The following is a 21,473-nucleotide window of genomic DNA, read 5'->3' as shown; positions in this document are numbered from 1 at the left end:
AGTAGTATTAAAATTAATTAAACAGTTACATTATCCATTATGACTAAATAAAGTTATAATCGAACGATACCACATTGTAAAAAAATATTAAAATGCATTATGAATTTGTAATTTCACGTTCAAGATGTGTTATTTATTTTTAACTCTTTCGCTACTACGGGCGACTACAATCGCTCTCCGTAAAATGCCACTGAGATACTACGAGCGATTACAATCGCTCTGCGTAAGATGCCGCGTATTATACATACGACGAGTATTGCACATCCTCAAGCCTTTTATTAACAATAAAATGGTGTGACAAGAAGGACAATGAAGAGTTTCGAAACGTCATCATCGCACGCAGAAAATGATTAAAAAACCGAAGTGTGTTGTCGATTATAATCGATTGATGGAAACTGTGGAGCGAATCGCGATACTATTGCCAGATTTGCGATGTTGGCCAATGTGTAACACCATGTTTCGAAAAATACCACACGCAATACCATTATTAAAAGCTATTAGTATCATATCATATTATATTATTATATTCTATAATATTATTTGTTACCAAATTGTAATTAAAATTGAGTGTGTTAAAAAGTTACAAGTACTCTATTTTGAGAAAAGTTTTTTTCTTTGAAAAACACCGTCGGAGCAGTGAAACGTAAACGCGACCGCTAATCTTTCTCGCGCACCGTGCTCTGTTTTGGCATGGCGACTCGTTCAGCGGGAGTGTCGCGGCGGAGAAGCCGCCCGTAACGAAAGGGTTAATCACCTTTAATGTTTTTAATTTTACCTATATTTTTTTATACTTTTAATTTGATGTTTTGTATAAACAATATGTGAAATCGTTAAATAAAATCATTATTGCAAAATATAATTAACTTAAATAATTTTCACACTTCTTTGTTTTTTAAGTAGTGAATATTAGTCCTCGATACTTGGAAACATGCGCGATGGACAGTGTATATGTTAACTTGTCGAGCGCGGTGAGAAACGTATAGCTCGCTGTGACGCGCGCGGTTGACTAAGTGTTAGAACGATTTTTTAAAACTATTATCTTACTAAGTAATGATAATAGTTTTTGACTGATCTATTAATTTAAAGTCTAGAAAAGTGTAGATAAACAAAAATTAAAAGCTAGACTTCATAGTCAGAAGATAGACTATAATTGTTGAAATTTCAAAAGATGTATTATGTACTTTCGATTAGACGCACGGAATATCACTCAACGATAAGTATAACTTCTTTTGTTCAAAAGAAACTGACGAATTCAACAGATAATAAGTATCTTATAATCAACCAGAAAAATCACTATTGTCAAATAAAGCTTGATCATATAGTTCTCCCTTCACTAAACGTCCACCGAAATAACGACCATTCAAAGAATCCCTTGCACGTTCCGCTTCTAAAATGATTATTTAATATCAATACCAAATTAAAATTCACACTTAATTAATTAAAAAACAATTTCGTTATAAACTTACCACTCATTTGAGAAAATTCAACAAATATTTTTACGATAACTTCTGCATCTTCGTCATCTTCCGATTGTCGTTCATTATAAATAATAACTCTTTCTACAACTCCAAATTTAGAACATTCATCCTGAATTTCTTCTTGTAAACTTTCATCTACATCTTCTGGGGCTACCATGTTTCGTAAAATAACAACACGGGATTCAACTTTACGCATAAGTTTCTGCATAACAAGATGACGCGCACTTTGTCCTTTGATCGACATATTTTCTTGTTGCTGTAATGTTTGGGGTTCTGTCTCCTCTAACAATTTCTTCTGTAATTCTTCCTGTTGTTTTTGATGAGCTGCTTGTTCTTGTGCCCGTCTCATAATATCGGAATTCGTCGTAGTTGTAACAGGTATCTAGCCACATTTCAAATAATTTAAATATTGTAACCTTTCAACGAGTGAATATAACAATAAATGAAAATCTTACGACTGGAGTTCCTACTATTGTAGGTGCTACAACAGCTGGAGGAGGTATAACAACTGGCTGCCCAGGTATCGGCTGAATTATCGCAGGAGGCCGAGTTAAAGTTTGCGGTATAGCTATACCAGGCGGAGGTATAACAGGTGCTACCGTTGCTATAGTTGGCGGTGCCATCATTGTTGCTGGGGCAATAGTGGGTCTTACTATACCAGGCAAAGCTGTGTATAAAATTCATGAAATAAAAAATGACTTCAAAGAAAATTTCAGATTCTAAAATTTCCTCAATCACTATTAAGTCATACCTTGATTCAAAATCGGCGGGGCAGCTGCTCCAAGCTTGGTCAAACCAAGAGCAACTGCATTACTAGCTACAGCATCCATTGCTTGAATTTTTGCAGTTGCAGCTGCAGCTGCAACCGCAGCAGCGGTAGGCATCATACTAGTTCCACTTGGCGGACCCATAAGAGCATTTGGTGGAGTAATAGCTCTGCCTACTCGCAAGTATTGCCCACCCAAGTCAAATAAATTCATTGATGCGATAGCTTCTAACGCAGCCTGCATTGTTTCGTATTCAATAAAACCGTAACCTTTATGTCGATGGGGCGAACTGCCTTGTGCCAATTTACAATATGTAATCGGTCCAAACGCTTCAAACACGGATTTAATATCATCCTCGGTTAAATCTTGATGGATTGACGCAATATAAATTCGATTATAGTGTTTACTTTCTTCCGTAATTTCATCAATAACAGACTGGGCTTGGGGCATATTCGACGGACGCCCCACAACCTGAAGAAAAATAAAAATTCATAACTAATACTTTCGACTATTAAAAGAAAAGTATTTGTAACGAATCTGTCAAATATTAATATTTTAATTACAAAAAGAGAAGTATAAATACAGGATTAGGTCCAGGAACTATATTCTTTATTCGAACACAACTTTTGACGTGTTAATAATTTTACTAATCAAAAGTATTAATTTTTATAGAAATAAATCTTTCCTACCAAAACTCATATTTGTCCAAAATAATGCTAGAACTTATTGTTATGTTCGTAAAAATATCAAAAAGTAGTATCATAAGAGATTTTAAAATCTACGATAAGAATCTAATGAAATCGTTAAAGAATTTAACAAGATTTTTTTGACCGAAGTACATTTTGTAAATATAATGCAATTCAATCAAAAGGAATTTCAAATTGGATAAGGCTAAATAAAAATTTGCCGACCTCCGGCGGGATGATAGGATTGCTGGGGGACAGGAAATTCGTTATATAGGTACGTCCTGCTACCTTGATGTTACGTCCACCAATCATGACACCATTCATTTGTTCCAAAGCAAGTTGTGCTGCTTCAGGTATCTCGTATTCGACGAATGCGAATCCTTTATGCTTCTGCGTAACTGGATCCCATGACATGTTGATTGATTTTATAGGACCAAAAGGCAAGAAAGCTTGCCTAATCGTGTCCTCTTTTAATTCAAAACTGATGCTGCCCACATATACCCTGTCATATAGGAATTTTATTTCAGATGATAGTCGCCCTTCGTTATATTAAACCGAGACATTACTGTTCAATTATATCCTAATTCATTAAGATACTCACAATCGTATTCTATCATAATCAAATAAAAAGGAAAAAAAAGCAGAACAAATTTTTGAAGGTTCTTCTAAAAAAATGTGTAAAAGAATTGTTATTTAAAAAAAATATTATCGATCTAAATATATATATATATATACTAAATAAAGTACAATACTTCGACAATACTCGAAATGCAAATATATCATATAAAAATATATCCATTATAAGTGACTATAACATGATTTTACTAAACAGAAATTTATTCAAAGAATTGAATTTCCAATTTGGGACAGTATATATATATTATTGAAAGAATTACAAATGAAGTTCATAATACTGTACTCAAGTGATTTAAATTTAATTCTTAACAGTAGAAAGAACGTATGTATAATTTTATTCTAAATAATTAAAATTTATCAAAATCTAATCTGAATGATAAATGAAAGTTTTTAGCCTATACACAATTAAAGTTGGAATGTATTTTCTATTTAAAACGGCGAGTATCGAAGACGAAATTTGGAGGGCTAAGACAAAGAACAAACAAACCTGCACATGAGGGCGAGAGCCTGCTGTCTCTGCACCTGATTCCGTTGACTAGCCATTTGCTGTAACACAAAGGACCATAGGCCTTCTATTGATATCCCTCCCCCTTACATACACCATGTCTCGTTCATCTCAAAAATCCCCCAAGCTCTTTTACCATTCCACCTTCGTTACTCAACTACTCTTACCTTACCACTGACTACGGAGTTACATATTAATCAAAGTTAAAATCTTGATACTACATTCAAAACTCCGGATCAAAGCAACATATAAACATGTAAATATAGTATCTTTAACAAAGTCAAATCAAAAAATAATTCAAATTTTTAACATCATATTCTAAATATAAGTACAGTATCTTTGCAGCAAAAAGAGAAAGAATAGTTGAGCTCGAAAGTTTATATCGATTATTTTTCTCAAATCATCCAGAGATTCATGCACAAAAACTTGTCCTCCTTCGCGCTGGTACAGCTCTGCTCCCGCCGACTACTATCTCAAGATATCTAACCTTCGCTTACAGTAGTAACTCAGGAAAACGTTTAGGAGTGTTTGATCATAAGGCGGTTTCGTATCGTTTCTGTCTTGACTTGGTTGACACTAACCTGCACATTAGCAATAAAACTTGCTGCCGCAGGACCAACTTATTCTTCTGCGGGGAGAAAAAATCAACCGATCAGAGTTAGGTTCCAGTGTTCGTTTTTAATTTCTGTTATATTTTTTGACTTTACTCGCTCGTCATAACGAACACAGGTTAATATATTTAGGATCAAATTAAAGATTACTCGGCGGGGCGAGCTAAATTGTAAGGACAAACATCAGCTTAAGACGCTATAGACATATTTCTCTCAATTTTTGTTATATAACTGGCAAAGAGCTAAGTAGAGGAAGAAATGTAAATCCATCTTTTAATAAATAGCATTTTTTGAGACAAAAAAGAACCCCATAATTTTAATGTATCATTTCATAAATGTACACATTAATTCCATTGTTCATTCCTATAAAGTATAAGCAATCAACATTCAATTAAATATTGCAAATTTAATAGAACATTGATTTATTATATACCATTTCCATTGTTGATTATATATATGTTAATTGTTTTATTAATTCTGTTGATATGAATAGAATTTTTAACATATTACTGATCATTCTTATTCAAACAAATCAATAGTAATAAAAGGATAGATAGATATTTTTTCAAGATAGAAATCTATGAATGTACAATGGAATGTAAAATGTATGTTAGGCGAGTAAAGTTTGTTAGCGTCATGTTAAAAAATTACCTGTTGTTGATGAGCGAGAGTCTGCTTCATTAAAACCATTTTGATGCTTTGTTCCATTGCATACTTTTTTGCTCTATTTACTGTATCCTGTTGTTCAGATGTAATTTTTGGAAGACCCGCACCTAGAATGCCAGGTAATGTAAGATATTTAGCTCCGGGTCCTGTAACAAAATAAATATTATATGTAAAATAAGACATGCTTCATTAATACATGTCTTAAAATAATAATGTTCTTTCAGATCTTATCAGCTATTTGTTCACTAAATTATTATTGACTCTCAATATAACTTTAATTGGAGCAACAAATTTTAATTGTCACAATTTCTTTATATACATCATATATAAATCTTAAACGTTTTATTTAAATTACTTTAATAGCTTATATTTTCTCTAAAAAATGAAATAATATTGTAATACTACATACCAGCAACAACTTGTTTTATTTGATTGAGATCATATATAGGGCCGGGCAAGAACTCTGATGCATTCCCTACGAAGAAAGTTGGCATTAGACAAAAATGAAATATAATACATATTACATTCAGTACTTCCACCATCACACACACGTACGAACTTTTTAAAAACTGTTGTCTAATATTTGCTTTGAGTCTTTTTTACTTTTTTTTGCGATGATAGAGGTACCAGAACAATTCATATGATTCGATTTCTTAATTTTTAGTCTTCTTATTTGTTAAAATTAAACAAAATTTGAATTATACATGTAACTAATATTCAATTCAATATATTTAATATTTGGTATACAAGTATACTGTATAATTTTCTTAAGTTTTATATATCTCTATAAAGTCTTCAAAATGGATTAAAAGTGAAAGAAATGACTTAAAAAGAGACGGAAAAAGTAACGATGTCGTACAGCAATTCCCACTGCGGTAGGATCGTCCTCCAAACTGTAAGTTCAAAGAAATTAAAACAATCAAGAACAGTAACGTTATCCTTGTATATAAAGTAATGTATGTACACAATTACATGTATATACTCATACAAATGTATTTTGAAATAGAGATACATTTCCTTCTTTTTTTTACGCCATTAAAATAAAAGTATTTTATATTTTAGAAGAGAAATAACGTCAAGAGTGTGCTAAAAACAATATCAAAATTGAAGCGAAATCATTGCAATTATTCAATTAACAGAGTTTTCACATTTAAATTTCATTACTGTTTACACTATCAGCCCCAAAAAAAGACTACCAATAACTAGATTAGGTTTCGTATGATCATAACCAATTTGGTCTGCTAGTCTCTGAAACAGAAATCAGAACACGTTGAAACGTTTCTTTTTCTCTTTTATGACTTTTGCAGTTTCACGAATTAATACTATTAGCTTTGTTCAATCATTTGATTAACAGCTAACCGTGTTCTGGGCTGAGCAATGATGGTTGTGCGCATACTATCCAAGATTGAGGCGACGCACAAATCTGTAAGCACAAAGCAAAGGAGAATACTCTCAGTGCATTTTCTGCGCCATTTTCTTACAGTTTGCCTTCTCCAACCTATCACGTAATTAACCCTAACATGTTCTGTATAGCAATGGCGATCCTAATTAATAAAAAAAATTTATCGCGATCGACCTTCGTAAAATTATACTTTGCTTGCGATGTGCACCCTGTTCTAATAACATTTTTGTTGTTTGTAACAGGTATATGTCTCTTTTTTAATAAACGAACAAATTACCTCATCTTTATGTAATAATATAAATGTGATTAAGAAAATCTTAAAAGACATACATCGCCATTGCATCTCCTATTTATAAGCTTCCGCCTTATTGTTTTGCAGTTAAAAATTAAATTGAGGATTAAAGAAATTACTTACATTGTAGAAAAAAAAGACATTTAAGTAAAAAGGAAGATATGAAATAAAACAAAATTTAGTACATCAATATTTCAAATAAAATATATTCAAACAATTATTTTTATTTTAATAAAATAAATTAGAAGCTTATAATTAGGATGAAAGAAAATTACCCTAAAATGCTGACCTATCTAACATACGCATCATATTTGGTACTCGACAATAGATGCTGTGTCAGTGGGAGTTTGCAAAACTCTGATTTGTTCTGTTCAACGAATGTAGCGTTCTCTTTCTTTGTTTGGCGCACGCTCATGATCACAGCTCAGTCGTAGGCCACAGATTCTGTACTGTCTCTCCGCTGTAACATCTCAGAACAGAAGGACAACCATACATTAGTTTTATTGAGGGCCAACGATCACCTATCACCCTAGCCTACCAAAATATATTCTGAAACTGCAATAGACCACTCAACACTTATAGCTTGCCAGCAGTTTAATAGAAAGCTAGCACCTGATTGTCCTAAGTAAATAATATATGTTTTTCTTCATCATTTCCTTTGCTTAGAAATATATTATGCTTGCTGTTGCTTCTGTGTTCACCGTCTTTTCCAGTTGTACGCTTAATTGTATAGTTTATTAGTGTACATTAGAGATATACATTTATTTGGGAATATTAGCAATGTACCTTCAACTCTAGGTTTCTTGTTTGGAGGTTCCACATTATTCTGGGATGTTGGTGCCTAAGAACATATAAAACATTTATTAAATTTTATGATAAAAATTAATGATTACTAATAAAAGAAAGTTTTTACAATGCTTATTTATTGAACTATTATCATATCATTTTCATTAGTTCTAATAATATAAACATAATAATATAATTTTAAATATAATAACATCCATTATAGTCATTATAGTAAAAGAAAACATATTTTACAATTATGTGAAAAGGAATTCAAGAAAAAATATATAAACATACCTTTAATGAATCTAAATTAAAATAATATAACTTAAAAATAAAACTAAAAAGAAAAAGAGTTAATAATTGTATTCATTATATAATGAATTATTATTAACAATATGTTAGTAAAATATTGTAGAAATATGTTACTATCATACATTTTATTGAATACTTTGGGAGTATTAATCATAAGTATGTACGTTACAAGCATTTTACAACCGCCATCATGATCCGAAAAATTTGTTACTTCTATCAATTCAATATTTCTTGCAGAAATAATAATTGCAGAAGTAATTAACTTACCATGGCCATCGCTCCGTTCATTATATTTTGTGATCCAACAAAATGAGACCAACTTCTTTTAAATTTACTTTACCAATCAAATCTCAACCGATTCAGAACAAGTAACTTATATGCAAAATGATCCGAAGCTTACCTTTACGGAAGTGTTATAAGTACTATGTAAGTCAGTAACAATTCCATGTTGAATTGTATAATAATCGTTTAATGAATAACAAAGATATTTCAGTTTCAGACTTTAAACAAAAATACAATCAACCCAGAATCATCTCAATACATAATATTTTTTATTATTATAAATAACCGTTCAGAGTTTCTGTAATTATAATTTGACTGTAGTAGTGTCATTGTAACAATTAGAGTATAGTGCATTTAAAGGTTAGAAATTAATGTGATTTCTTTGTCAGGGATCAAATTACAATGGATTCCAATGACTTTCAGATCAGATTAATTAACAATGAAAAGGTATAACACAGTACACATGTAATTAATCACTATTTTATATAAAAATTTATGCGTTTCTAATTAATAACTTAAAAGAGAAAGATATATGAAACTTTCCTTACATTTATTAATATAGGAATCTAAATATTGATTATTATTAAAAGTAAAATAATTATAAATGTTTTACAGGGTAAGGGTCTTTTTGCTGTACGTTCATTTAAATATGGAGATACAATTCTAGAAGAAAAACCTATAATTTGTTGTCAATTCTCATGGAACTTAGACTATGGATACTTAGCTTGTGACAATTGTTTAAAACCTTTAGAAACTGCTGAAGAAAATGTACGTAGGTTGACTGGAAACTCAGCAATTATTTTACCTTATCCAGAATGCTGCGAAACAAAAAAAGATTTGATTACAGAATGTCCTGAATGTGGCACAAAATACTGTAGTATTGAATGCCAGAATGATGCTTATTTAAGGTAATATTACAATTCCATAAATTTAATATTAACATTAAGAACATTATATATAACTGTATGAAATGTAAAAATTTTAGATATCATAGTACAATATGTTTACAATCAAGAGAAAAGGATGAGTCTCATCCCTTGGTGCAATTAAATGAAACATGGAAGCAAATGCATTATCCACCAGAATCAGCAACAGTGATGTTATTAATTAAAATGGTAGCTCTTGTTAATCAAGCTGATAATAAAGAAGAGATGCTTTCAACTTTCTCACAATTTTGTCATCGTACAGTTAATGATACACATGAACTTGCACACAAATTACTTGGAGAAAAGTTTATTGGACAAATTGAAGTGCTCAGACAAATGATGCAGAAAGCCGTAAATACAGAATTTACAGAACATGTATGTAGCATAAATATAATTCAAAATATGCTATATTATAAAATAAATTGTTTAAATTTTAATTTACAGTGGTTTACACCAGAAGGTTTTAAAAGTCTGTTAGCTTTAGTAGGTACAAATGGTCAAGGAATTGGAACTAGTGCATTTAGTCGTTGGGTTAAAAATGTATCTGCTTTGGAATTACCAAGAGATGAAAGAATCCAAGTTGATAAATTAATAGAACGAATTTATGATGATATGGAAGAAGGTAAATTTTTCTGATTTAAATATGAATTTATGTTTGTTACATAAATTGTACAAGTTTAAATTTTATTTTATCATTAATGTTATCTTTTTTAGCGGTAGCTTTTTTTTTGAACAATGAAGGTTCTGGTCTTTATATCTTTCAATCATCAATAAATCATAGTTGTGTACCAAACGCAATTGTAGAATTTCCTTATTCAAACAATGTATTGGTTCTAAAAGCTATACGTGATATTCATCCTGAAGAAGAAATATGCATAAGTTACCTTGATGAATGTTGTCTAGAAAGAAGTAGACATTCGCGACAGAAAGCCTTAAGCTCTTTATATTTATTTCATTGCTATTGTAATAAGTGCTTATCACAAGTTAATGATCCAGATTTAACATCAGAAGATGAAATAGATGATGACGACATTTCCAGCTGAAAATACGAATTTTTATAGTATACATGCATATAAATAAATTTTTTAATATTTACATATGTCATAATATGTACACTTCAATTTACTTGCATTTATATAGGTAATGTTATTTTATTAGCTCATAACATTAGTAATTACGTATAAACATTAAATATAAAATCGGTACTATTTACAAATATAATTCTTTATCTGGTTTTATCTCTTTCTAAACATATTTACAAATAAAACAACACATTTCGTTACAAGAAATCAATTAGTAGACTGTACTTCTATGTACTAATTCTCCATAATACATTTAAAAATAAAATATTTAATATTTAACTTCGATATTGCTTATATAATTAAGATACACATTATATTTATCCATAAAAGCTTATTATTTATAAGCCATTTATTGTAGTAAAGTATCAAATAAATTGTATGTATGTGAAAATATTCAATCCTAATATTATACATTGTAATATACATGTACATACATATACATATATAAGTGTAAATATAACTAGTATATTAATTTATAGAATTTTTTAATACACTTTTATTGTACTTTAAATAACATCTCACTTTTCACGTATATTACATCATAGGCTTTCTTTTAACCTTGTTAATTAATGAGACTAATATAGAATGTTTAAAAAAGGAAATGAAAAATGTACTATGTTTCTTTATTTTTAGTTATATGAAAATTACATTTTATTATACATAACAATTATTTAAAGATATTAAAAAATTTGTAATAGTCAATAACAAAAACACTAAAAAATAATAAATTATGTCTTTATATATCATGGTAATATGTTTTTACCGATTCGTCTCTTAGAATTTGAATAATTACAAGATCATTAAAGTAATAGGCAAGCTTTGCTTGCATTAGCTTTATACCAGTATAATATGACATTTAAATATTAATTATTAATCCTTCTTAAGTGTTAATACATTTCTTCCTAATGTCATTAAATTTGATATATAATGAGGCACTGGTGTAACTAATATACGTCGTTCTATTAACTTTGTTAAACATGCAACAATGTTGTGACTGCGAAATTCCCATCTAAAATACATTTAAATACATAAAAAAAATAGAATTTTGTTAAAACTATAAAATATTAAATCATATGATTTCATTTAAAAAGAACTCACGCTATTTGTATGTTTTCATTTGGTAATTCTTTTGATACATCTTCATGTGACAAAGGCATACTAGGCCCATTTACAACAAGTACTTCTAAGGTAGGAGGATTATCACCAAAACATTTTTCTGCATACTTCACCCGCTGTTTTTGTTGAGTGAAGTCTATGCCCGTCTTCCTATAGGATATATATGATATGTGATATTATTTTTCTTTAGAACTAAAAATAAGTTTCATTTTACATATAAATTTTTGAAAGATATGTTACTTTCTATCAAGAACACCATCTTCATATACCACAGTTTTACTAATATTTTCAGAATTTATTGTTCCTTCTTTCCTCTTCCAACATAATTTGCTCAAAGATTTAAGATCTCTACCCATCAATTTAAATCTTTTAGAGTTTTTATAACCCAAACTTCTCACTACAGCATTTAAAATATCAGATGAAATAGTTTTTTTGGTAGAAAAAAAATATTTTTGACCCATAAATAAAGCAAAAACGTGTGAAATTGCACGTCGATTTTCTTTCCCTTTTTTATTTTTATATTTCGTTGCTATTAAGGACATATATGTAATATCATTATGTGTATATATCTTTACATTAATTTTCATATTTAATGAATCAAAATTATCTTGCATATTATTTTGAATTTCTCTGTTTATGAAATAATTTATAGTTTTATCAGAACCTATTAATATATAGCCATACCACATTTTTTTATTACTGTGCCAGCTTATATCTGAAATATAAAAATTTCATTACATCAATCTATAAAATAAATGAAGTCTGTGATTGAATTTTGTGTGCCTTACCAACTAATCGTAGTGTTGATAAACGATCTCTTAAAATTTTCTCTGTAACTTTCTCTTCCTATAATAAAAAATAAAAGAAGCGCAATACATAACAGTAAATAAAATTAATAAGATTATATGCCTGTACATAAAACTTACGATGACAACCATTTTAATAACTTCTGCTACATTGTGTGATGTAAAATTTTTGTGATGTTTAATTAATTCGGATCTTATATTACTCCAAGAGATTTCTGGAAAAACTGGCGCTACTGATAATTCTAATTCCTCGAACTTGAATCTCTTAATAACGTTAACTATCTCTTGTACAAATGTAGGCGTTGCTAAAAAATTTAAAAGAAATTATTAGCACAATTTTAATCCAACGTTTCAAAATAACCTATTTGAATCATAAATGACATTTCAAGATATTAATTTATCAAAGAATACTAACCGGTTGGCATTATGTACAGCAAAAACAGAATAAAATTTAACAACAGAGTAACTTTATAATAGCATCAAAATTTATGAAACCTTTTCAAAATCCATTAGGATCTAATATCAAACATTTCACGCATTAATAACACATATACCCAAACGTAACTTATTTCCCGCCAAAACAGAAAGATTATGTGGTGCCCCCTCGACCAACTCACAACCCACGAGTGGCGCCACGTCACGAACTACAAAAGCGCCTCTAAACCTCGTCAGTTAAAAAAGCAAACCCTAACCGCGCGACACAGACTTTTCATTTGTAATCTTTTTCTCCAGAATAAACCACATCTTTTTAGCGTTAGCATCTCGTCATCTTTGTAAATTGGCAAACATTAAAAATAGGAGAAAATAAAACTTTTAACTTCTTCCAGTTGGTAAAATATTAACCCTTTGCGGTTCTATATGTGAATGAATGAATCGTCGAGTGTAACTCTAGATATTATATTTCGTATATGATATAATATAATATATCATATAGTATATATGTATATATATATATGTATATTCATCCATATATAAATATGTATTGTGTTAGCTTGCCGCTAAAATATTGAAATAGCGGATATTAACTTGGCGACAGTAACTGACGAAAATAACCAAAATGAAAGTTCAAAAATACCGCGAATCATAAACGGTTAAATTCTATAAGATGTAAAATCTATACTACGATTGATCTGTGATAATACGCAAGCGTATTGTGACGATACGAGATTATAAATGCAGTACTAACTGAGGACTGTATGAAGTTGTCACGGTGCACTTGTCGCATGATGGCGCAACATGTTGTCTGCTCAAACACACCGGCAGCTCTTTTATTACTTGTTTTTGTGACATCCAATTTAGTAACCGTTAATACATTTACAAAAGTGAAAGTATCTGATAATTTAAGTGTCAAATCGGTGGATGTCTTAATCAGAAAAAAATCTTTAACGGGAGAGAACGTGTCTTCTAGTTCAAGTTTCTTGATTGAAATTCTTGGCACCGGCCTCGAGAATAATGTCTCATTACTCTGGTCACGTACAATTGATAACTGCGATTCAGAAAACAAATTAAGTGCAATTTGGATCTCACCGAATGGCAGTCGTGCGATATATAAGTTCGACAAAGTTCCTAATTTTAAGGTTACTACGATCTATTTCTGTCTAAAGATCGTCAGCATATTCGGTGAAATATGGACCAATCTTGGAAGCAATTTTACTATCAGGTCTCCAATACAATCAAAGTAAGTTAAATATTAGATAACTTGTCTTTATCCGAGCATCATTAAAGAGAATTTTCTTGCCATATAAATAATAGACATTTATCGTATGACTTGGCACCATTTTTTACGAAAGCGGAAATCCCGATATTATCGACGGCAAGAGACTTCTCTTATAATGCTATAATTATGTGTACATATGAAACATCATTATTTTGCTACTATGTAACGTTATAAAGGAACATGTTTGCCTGATTCTATTTACAATTTCGTATTTAAACATTCAAATATAAGCAAGTTTAATTAATTGTTTGCATAAAGGTCAATTAATTCTAAAAATTAATTAATAATTTTAACTTCTCTATATCTTTCTGCTTATACATCAGATATGTTAAATTTATAATTCTTTTAATTAAAACATTAATTTTACTTCTAAAAAGACTAACAAAGACGTTTCTTATTAAATAAACTTTGGAACAATTCATAAAATTTCTTCTTGTTAATTCTGATAATTCTTAATTCTTTTCTTTTTTTTTAAATAAAGACTAATTTAATCTATTGTTTTATGTCACTTATTCCCAGAAAATATTTTCGTACAAGTCGTGACACTTCCCATTTATTACCCACTGTCAATGATGACCCCAAAAATCTATTTACTCGGCAAATCCATACAGATGTGTTTATTGAGGGTCTGAGAATAGAGACATCAGCAAAGGATCCTAGTTATAGGGAAGATGGTATTCCAGAGATACTTGCTGGCAGTAAGGCAGTCATAAGATTATTTGGTTTTGGTTTCACAGAAGGTACTTTGATTACTTTTACTGATGAACCAGCCAAAAGGGGTAGTATCTGCGATAAGATTAAAACCAATGAATTTTTAGTAAGCATTTCTATCTTACTCATTAGAAAATGTTTATACCATAAATAATTTTTTAAAAATATGATTGATACAGATAAAAAATGTCAGAAATAACACTGCAACTATTGATGTGGTATTACCTCTTGGTTCACCTTTCTTCATATGTGTAAAACAACCAGTATATGGAGAGGCAAATCCAAACACTTTACTCTTTAGACATCAAGGCACTGAATCATGGCAAACTGTGAGTAATAAAATATAATAAAAACAAAATACCATTAACCATTAATCAATATATTAGAAATATTTATTAAAAATATTTATTTTTACAGATATATACATATGAAAAATTTTTACCACTTTGGCTTAGTATTGTAATTATTTTCATGTGTCTTACTTTTTCTGCTCTATTTTCTGGTTTAAATTTGGGATTAATGGCAATGGACAGAACTGAGTTGAAGATACTTTGTAATACTGGAACAGAAAAGGTACCTTACTTTCTATTACTTGGAGTTATTTCAATTATTTAATTTTATAACAATTTCATTCGATAATCCATGTATTAAAGGAAAAACAATATGCAAGAACAATACAACCAGTGAGAAATCATGGGAATTATTTGCTATGCTCAATTTTATTCTCCAATGTTTTGGTGAATTCGATCTTTACTATTTTGTTAGATGATTTAACTTCTGGATTAGTTGCTGTTATTTGCTCTACTTTAGCTATTGTAATTTTTGGTGAAATTTCGCCACAAGTAAGTATATTTGTAAGAGTATATATTTTATTTTTAATAGAAACATTGGATAAAAACATAACTTTTAAATTTTAGAGATAATTTAATAATTAGGTAAATTACTTTATACTTTTAGGCTATTTGCAGTAGACATGGATTGTGTATTGGAGCAAAAACTATTTACATTACCAAATTAACTATGGTATTAACATTTCCAATGAGTTATCCTATCAGTAAACTTTTAGATTTTCTTCTTGGAGAAGAAATTGGCAATGTATATAATCGTGAGCGGTTGAAGGAACTTGTGAAGGTATGGGATAACGAAGCAACTGTTATAATTTTTTCTTTTAGCTTCCTATATTCTGAATATGATCTTTCCTGTTTGCAATTTGAAGTATATATTATCAAAACTCCTTTTCAAATTTTTTCCTGTATGGATCTTATCAGAATGCGTATGGATAGGACAGATAATTATACTAACATCTAAATTCAATCATATGTAGGTAAGATATAGATCTACTGACGTTTGTTTGGAGTTTTTATACTGTTCAGCGTATATGTCAGATTACTTATCATCATGAAACTTAAATAAGATAACCTTACACTCTTATATTGTGCCAATTTAAGTTGAATTTATCTTCTATATATATGTGCATTAATATAAAGATAAATAATATATTTAATTAATATCCACTAATTTTATCGAGTGTGTTATTCATGTAATCTAATAATATTATCAAAGATTTCATATCAGTATATGCGAATTGTACGTATAATATATAATTGTGTCATTCTGTATTGTTATCTATAGGTAACAACAGGATATAATGATTTAGAAAAAGATGAAGTGAACATTATTGCTGGAGCATTAGAATTGCGAAAAAAAACTGTTAAGGATGTAATGACAAAAATTGAGGATGTATATATGTTGGATTATAATGCCATTTTAGATTTTGAGACAGTATCAGAAATTATGAAATCAGGTTTAAATTTTGCATTACTTATATGTTTATCAATAGAATATAGAATATTGTTTTTACAAATAATAATACATATACATGTACGGTTTACATCATTTATTATTGTTATTTTTTAGGTTTTTCTCGCATACCAGTATATGAAGGTGCAAGAACAAATATTGTTACAATGCTTTATATTAAAGATCTCGCATTTGTTGATCCAGATGATAATATGCCACTAAAAACTTTATGTCAATTTTATCAAAATCCATGTAACTTCATTTTTGAAGATGTTACGCTAGACATTATGTTTAAACAATTTAAAGAAGGTTTACATCTTTCGAACTAATCTATGTCATTGGATCATTTAATGTATCTTTTGTAAAAGTAAAAATATATCTAACCTACACTTATTTTAGGTCATAAAGGACACATGGCATTTGTTCAAAGGGTTAATAACGAAGGCGAAGGCGATCCTTTTTATGAAGTAATAGGATTGGTTACATTAGAAGATGTTATAGAAGAATTAATTCAAGCTGAGATCATGGATGAAACTGACGTCTTCAGTAAGTCACCTGTATGAAAAATGCGCTATATTGTATATGCATGAATGCAATTAACATTAATCATGTTTTCTTGCAGCGGATAATAAATCTAAGCGCAGAAGACAAGCAAGACATAAAATACAAGATTTTACTGTGTTTGCAGAGAAGAAAGAAAATCAACGAATTCATATATCGCCTCAATTAACATTGGCTATGTTTCAGTATTTGTCTACAAGTAGGAAGAAGTGTTTTGATTTAAGAAAATATGAAATTTATATAAAACATTATTTTAGTGCTGTTAAAATGTATCTGAGTGTAATATATGATCCACAGCTGTAGATGCTTTTAAGCCCGATACAATATCGGAAACTATTTTGCGTCGTTTACTTAAACAAGATATTATTTATCACATCAAAGTGAAATCACGCGAAAAAGCAAGAAATGATCCTGTAGCTGTAATTTATCAACAAGGAAAAGCGGTCGACTACTTCGTCTTAATCTTAGAAGGTCGAGTTGAAGTTACAGTTGGAAAAGAGAATATGATGTTCGAAAGCGGTCCGTTTACGTATTTTGGTTCTCAAGCACTTACTGTCAATGTTGGAATTGGTAAAATTTATATTAAGCTTGCTCCTTATGTCTAAAATATTCAGCATGTTCATTGACTTATATGTAAAATTTTTCAGCCGAGTCACCTACCAATACAAATCCTCAAACGGTGGGAAGCATACAATCAATCAATTTAGATTCTATGTTACGGTATACATTCGTTCCTGACTATACGGTACGGGCAGTCACGGAAGTGTTTTATGTCAAAATTAAAAGATCTTTATATTTGGCTGCGAAACGAGCCACACTTCTAGAAAGAAGTCAGAAAGATTCATTACCGGGTCAAGAACAACAATTTGACGACGAAGTGGAAAAGGTTAATTGCATGATATTAATGGTCTTAAAAATATGATCAAATTTATATTATATAATAATTTCATAATTCTTAGTTACTACATTCTTTGGATGAAGATGATCGTAGTATGCCAGAATCTCCGATATTACCTGTTGACAAAGAAAAAGAAAGTAAAAAGGAGAAGGAGAAAGAAAAAGATAATGTGCAATCTCCTATTCATAGTGCAACTGCTCCAACTTCACCTGCTCCAGTCAGTGCTAATCCAATTACACATTCGAAATTCATCTCATTATATAGTGATCATAATGGAAAACTTAAAAATTCACCAGTAAAGGTTGACTTTTTATTATCATAATTTCATTATTTCAATTTTATAAAATGTAAAAAATTATACTAAAAAGTAATGACTACATACATGTATTCTAGACAACAATAATCAGTCCTGGTCAAGCACAACCTAAGTTAGATTTAAATACAGAGATTCTGGCTCGTCAAGAAGCAAACAGAGCTATATCAGCAAAAAAACTTATCGAAGAAGAAGAAAGAACGAATCTCCTGCCTAAGCAAGAAGACTCTTAACGTTCGGAAAATAGTCGACAGCATTTAGTGAGTCGACATTAACACTGCAGGTATTAAACAACGAAGAGCAGGAAAAACCTCTATGACATACAATGCTATCATGGCATTAGGTACTTAACAAATTACTTAAATATTTATCGCGAAACAAATTGATAGTTGATCTTGTGTATTTTAAGTTTCAAATAGTTTGGTTTGTGGAAACGACCCACTATGTTCTACATCTATAAAGTTAGTACGCTCAGGGAAAGTTGCCAAAATTTCAGATACTCATATACCTACATTTGACTCTTCTTGTAGTCTACGTAAACAACTTCATACGTAATTAAAATTTAATACACTTTTAATCAATAAATGTTGCATAATTTTTTATAGATATTTTATATTTTAAAAGAGCGGAACACTTATTGAAGATTGTTTATTCTCGTTATTATAGCAAACTTCATTTTCTATTGTTTATCACAAAATGCATATATATTTTTCAACTATTCTTCTTGAACATTTGTAAATATCACTATACCATGCATTTCCTCATAAGAACGATACTTAATGATATGTGCATTTCATATCAATGAAATACACATTTATATAACATTTCTTAATGATTACATATGAATGATCCTGTTGTTATGCTTATTCCCCACAAAGCAAATGAAGTTTTTAAAAATTTTTAAACAAAGTAGCCAAATTTAAATGCAGTTGTATAACTACAATTAGTTTTTTTACGTTTCTTACACCATCAAGTCAATAAACTTTATTCAAGGATGTATTTGATTAAGAACGTGTTACATTAGAAGGTTAAAAGAACTCTGAATGTATAATTTAATATATTCTTTAGACACATAGAGTTCTTTGAAACGATACATCATTTTTCAATTATCTTGTATTCGTTAAATCATATTCCTTACACAAATGTGAATAGTGTAAATAGAAGGAACAAATTGTTCCCATTTGTAATGAATTATGAGACTCTCGGTATATATGGTATAAAAATACTATGTATTTTTATTCAGTGCCTTAAAAAATTTATAAACTGTGTTTAATCGTATTTAAAAAAATTACATTTTAATAAGAAATAGATATGATTTCTATAGCAAAATTCAAATTATATGTTCATTTAAATTTATTTGCTATAGTAAAATGCAATTAATTTAACTTTCAGTTTGAAACAGAAATTTACCTTATCTATAAATCTTCTTTCATTTATGATGTATGTACAACATGAATAGTTGTGTGTTTCTTAAAAAAAAAGAAATGTTGAGCGATAACACAATGGTACAATCCCTGTAGACAAATAGTGAATTGCAGAGTTCGATATTTTAACGATATATGCCTAATGTGTGCTTTTATTCCATTTTTTTTTCTCAATTACTATATTTTTATTATACAAAAGAGTGTGTGTCAGATATAAAACTTAATGTTCAACATTTGTACATATCTTAAGTTTCAAATAGTTAATAGTTTAAAATAGTATTTTACGAATAGAAATTTTTCTAAATTTCAAAAAATCTCTAATAAAAAAATCATAAATGTATAATCAGCCGTTAAATGTGCAAAGTAATTAGATATTCCAAAAAGAATTTAGTATTGATTTTCTTGACAAACGAAATTCAATTCATGTACTTACTCTTAAAAGCAGAACAAGTCTACAGTATAGAATTACTTGGATAGAATGATGAAATTTATAATTCTAGATATAAATTATTGCAGCTTATCGTTATTTTTTCTTAAAATTTAATAGATAGACCATTACTGCCATATTTTTTAAACTTATAAATATTTCAATAATACTTTCAAATAGCTTTTAAAAATACGTAAGAAATTGAAAGCAATTACTATCATTATTTGTAAATATTAATTATTCAAAAACTGAATGAGATAAAGAATATTCATTTTAATATAACATGAGCTTCAGATTTAAAAGAAATCATTCAGATTTTAATTTTTATATAAGTATATATTTATTATTTAAGGAATTTTATGTAAATATGTTTGATTATTTACATAAAATATGTTTAAATGTTTTGGGCAATTTTATGGAATATTTTACATTCGTACGAAATATACAATATAACTTTAAGATCCATATACTCATATTAACACATTATGTTACAATTAACATTAATGTATTTAGACAATGCATACCTTTAAATTACAATAGAGAGACCATATAGTGTCATGTATTGTGTAGCATTTATTGTTCTTTTATTGTTTTTTTTTCCTTTATTGCTTAGTTCTTTGTTCCCAATTTATTTTTAATTTTCGATGAATATTATAGACAATATTTTTACAATCCATTTAGTCATTATGCATTCTATTAACAGCAATTTAAAGTACTTATTGAAATTTATTTATATTTACAGTATTTTATAGAAATTATAGATATCACTAACTGTGAGTTTATACCCATAACAATTTTATGTTATTTTCACAACAAAAATTGTATCTTACTAAGTGAAGATATAAATATTAGTGAAGCATGCGAAAGAAAAATTAAAAAATAACAAGTATTTATGTGCGTTATATTTGTAAACTGACTTTTAGTCGATTAACATTATGTAATAGTGTGCCTATAATTATTTATAAGTGTATATTGCTCACATCAATAGCAAAATTTTGCCAAAATCATGATGCAGAAAAAGATATTCAATTATCTCTATCTGCATGTTATTCCTTGATAAATCAAAACATTATCCAAAAAAAAGGCATACACTCTAATACTAAACCAAAATGCTCTGTATTGGTGTATAGCAGGGAACTGCACATTGCACATAGTTTCAGCAACATTGTATAATCTATATTGTATAATTATAGAATTGATGAAAAGCATGTCGATAAAAATGTGTATCCAAAAAAAAGAGTCAAATATTTATCATTATATATATATTAT

The 21,473-nt window shown here is 29.1% G+C and overlaps 4 protein-coding genes across 12 annotated transcripts; 2 read left to right on the top strand and 2 right to left on the bottom strand.

Moving 5' to 3' along the window:
- Positions 1 to 884: 884 nt before the first annotated feature.
- On the bottom strand, positions 885 to 8,567 carry LOC132912126 (poly(U)-binding-splicing factor half pint). 8 transcript variants are annotated; one of them, XM_060969261.1, is made up of 13 exons: positions 8,409 to 8,510; positions 7,830 to 7,884; positions 7,333 to 7,512; positions 6,709 to 6,772; positions 6,209 to 6,242; positions 5,759 to 5,824; positions 5,335 to 5,495; positions 4,055 to 4,113; positions 3,220 to 3,433; positions 2,230 to 2,716; positions 1,934 to 2,145; positions 1,467 to 1,860; positions 885 to 1,387 (listed from the first exon to the last, which is right to left on the bottom strand). In XM_060969261.1, the coding sequence occupies exons 7-13, from the start codon at positions 5,389 to 5,391 to the stop codon at positions 1,278 to 1,280; spliced, it is 1,533 nt and encodes a 510-aa protein (XP_060825244.1). In that variant the 5' UTR covers positions 5,392 to 5,495; positions 5,759 to 5,824; positions 6,209 to 6,242; positions 6,709 to 6,772; positions 7,333 to 7,512; positions 7,830 to 7,884; positions 8,409 to 8,510; the 3' UTR covers positions 885 to 1,277. The 8 variants fall into 8 exon arrangements, with proteins under 8 accessions (XP_060825244.1, XP_060825242.1, XP_060825240.1 ...); XM_060969259.1 differs by having other exon boundaries at positions 6,209 to 6,772; XM_060969257.1 differs by having other exon boundaries at positions 5,759 to 6,597.
- Positions 8,568 to 8,735: 168 nt separating this feature from the next.
- On the top strand, positions 8,736 to 10,810 carry LOC132912138 (histone-lysine N-trimethyltransferase SMYD5). The gene is made up of 5 exons (XM_060969300.1): positions 8,736 to 8,870; positions 9,039 to 9,331; positions 9,409 to 9,724; positions 9,794 to 9,971; positions 10,064 to 10,810. The coding sequence occupies exons 1-5, from the start codon at positions 8,826 to 8,828 to the stop codon at positions 10,390 to 10,392; spliced, it is 1,161 nt and encodes a 386-aa protein (XP_060825283.1). The 5' UTR covers positions 8,736 to 8,825; the 3' UTR covers positions 10,393 to 10,810.
- Positions 10,811 to 11,037: 227 nt separating this feature from the next.
- Positions 11,038 to 12,945, bottom strand: LOC132911741 (uncharacterized). Its single transcript, XM_060968622.1, has 6 exons — positions 12,769 to 12,945; positions 12,474 to 12,658; positions 12,336 to 12,393; positions 11,788 to 12,262; positions 11,530 to 11,697; positions 11,038 to 11,440 (listed from the first exon to the last, which is right to left on the bottom strand). Exons 1-6 carry the CDS (start codon positions 12,776 to 12,778, stop codon positions 11,302 to 11,304), a joined length of 1,035 nt encoding a protein of 344 aa, XP_060824605.1. The 5' UTR covers positions 12,779 to 12,945; the 3' UTR covers positions 11,038 to 11,301.
- A 584-nt stretch (positions 12,946 to 13,529) lies between these two features.
- On the top strand, positions 13,530 to 21,162 carry LOC132911728 (unextended protein). Of its 2 annotated transcripts, none has more exons than XM_060968596.1 (14): positions 13,530 to 14,031; positions 14,590 to 14,887; positions 14,961 to 15,110; positions 15,199 to 15,354; positions 15,435 to 15,623; positions 15,739 to 15,912; positions 16,414 to 16,585; positions 16,699 to 16,890; positions 16,981 to 17,127; positions 17,204 to 17,341; positions 17,440 to 17,712; positions 17,790 to 18,028; positions 18,102 to 18,257; positions 18,434 to 21,162. In XM_060968596.1, exons 1-14 carry the CDS (start codon positions 13,550 to 13,552, stop codon positions 18,584 to 18,586), a joined length of 2,919 nt encoding a protein of 972 aa, XP_060824579.1. In that variant the 5' UTR covers positions 13,530 to 13,549; the 3' UTR covers positions 18,587 to 21,162. The 2 variants fall into 2 exon arrangements, with proteins under 2 accessions (XP_060824579.1, XP_060824578.1); XM_060968595.1 differs by having other exon boundaries at positions 18,102 to 18,341.
- Positions 21,163 to 21,473: the final 311 nt, after the last annotated feature.

The sequence above is a fragment of the Bombus pascuorum genome, chromosome 11 (assembly GCF_905332965.1).
Source record: "Bombus pascuorum chromosome 11, iyBomPasc1.1, whole genome shotgun sequence".
NCBI lineage: Eukaryota > Metazoa > Arthropoda > Insecta > Hymenoptera > Apidae > Bombus > Bombus pascuorum.
This window is presented reverse-complemented; position numbering and strand designations above follow the sequence as displayed.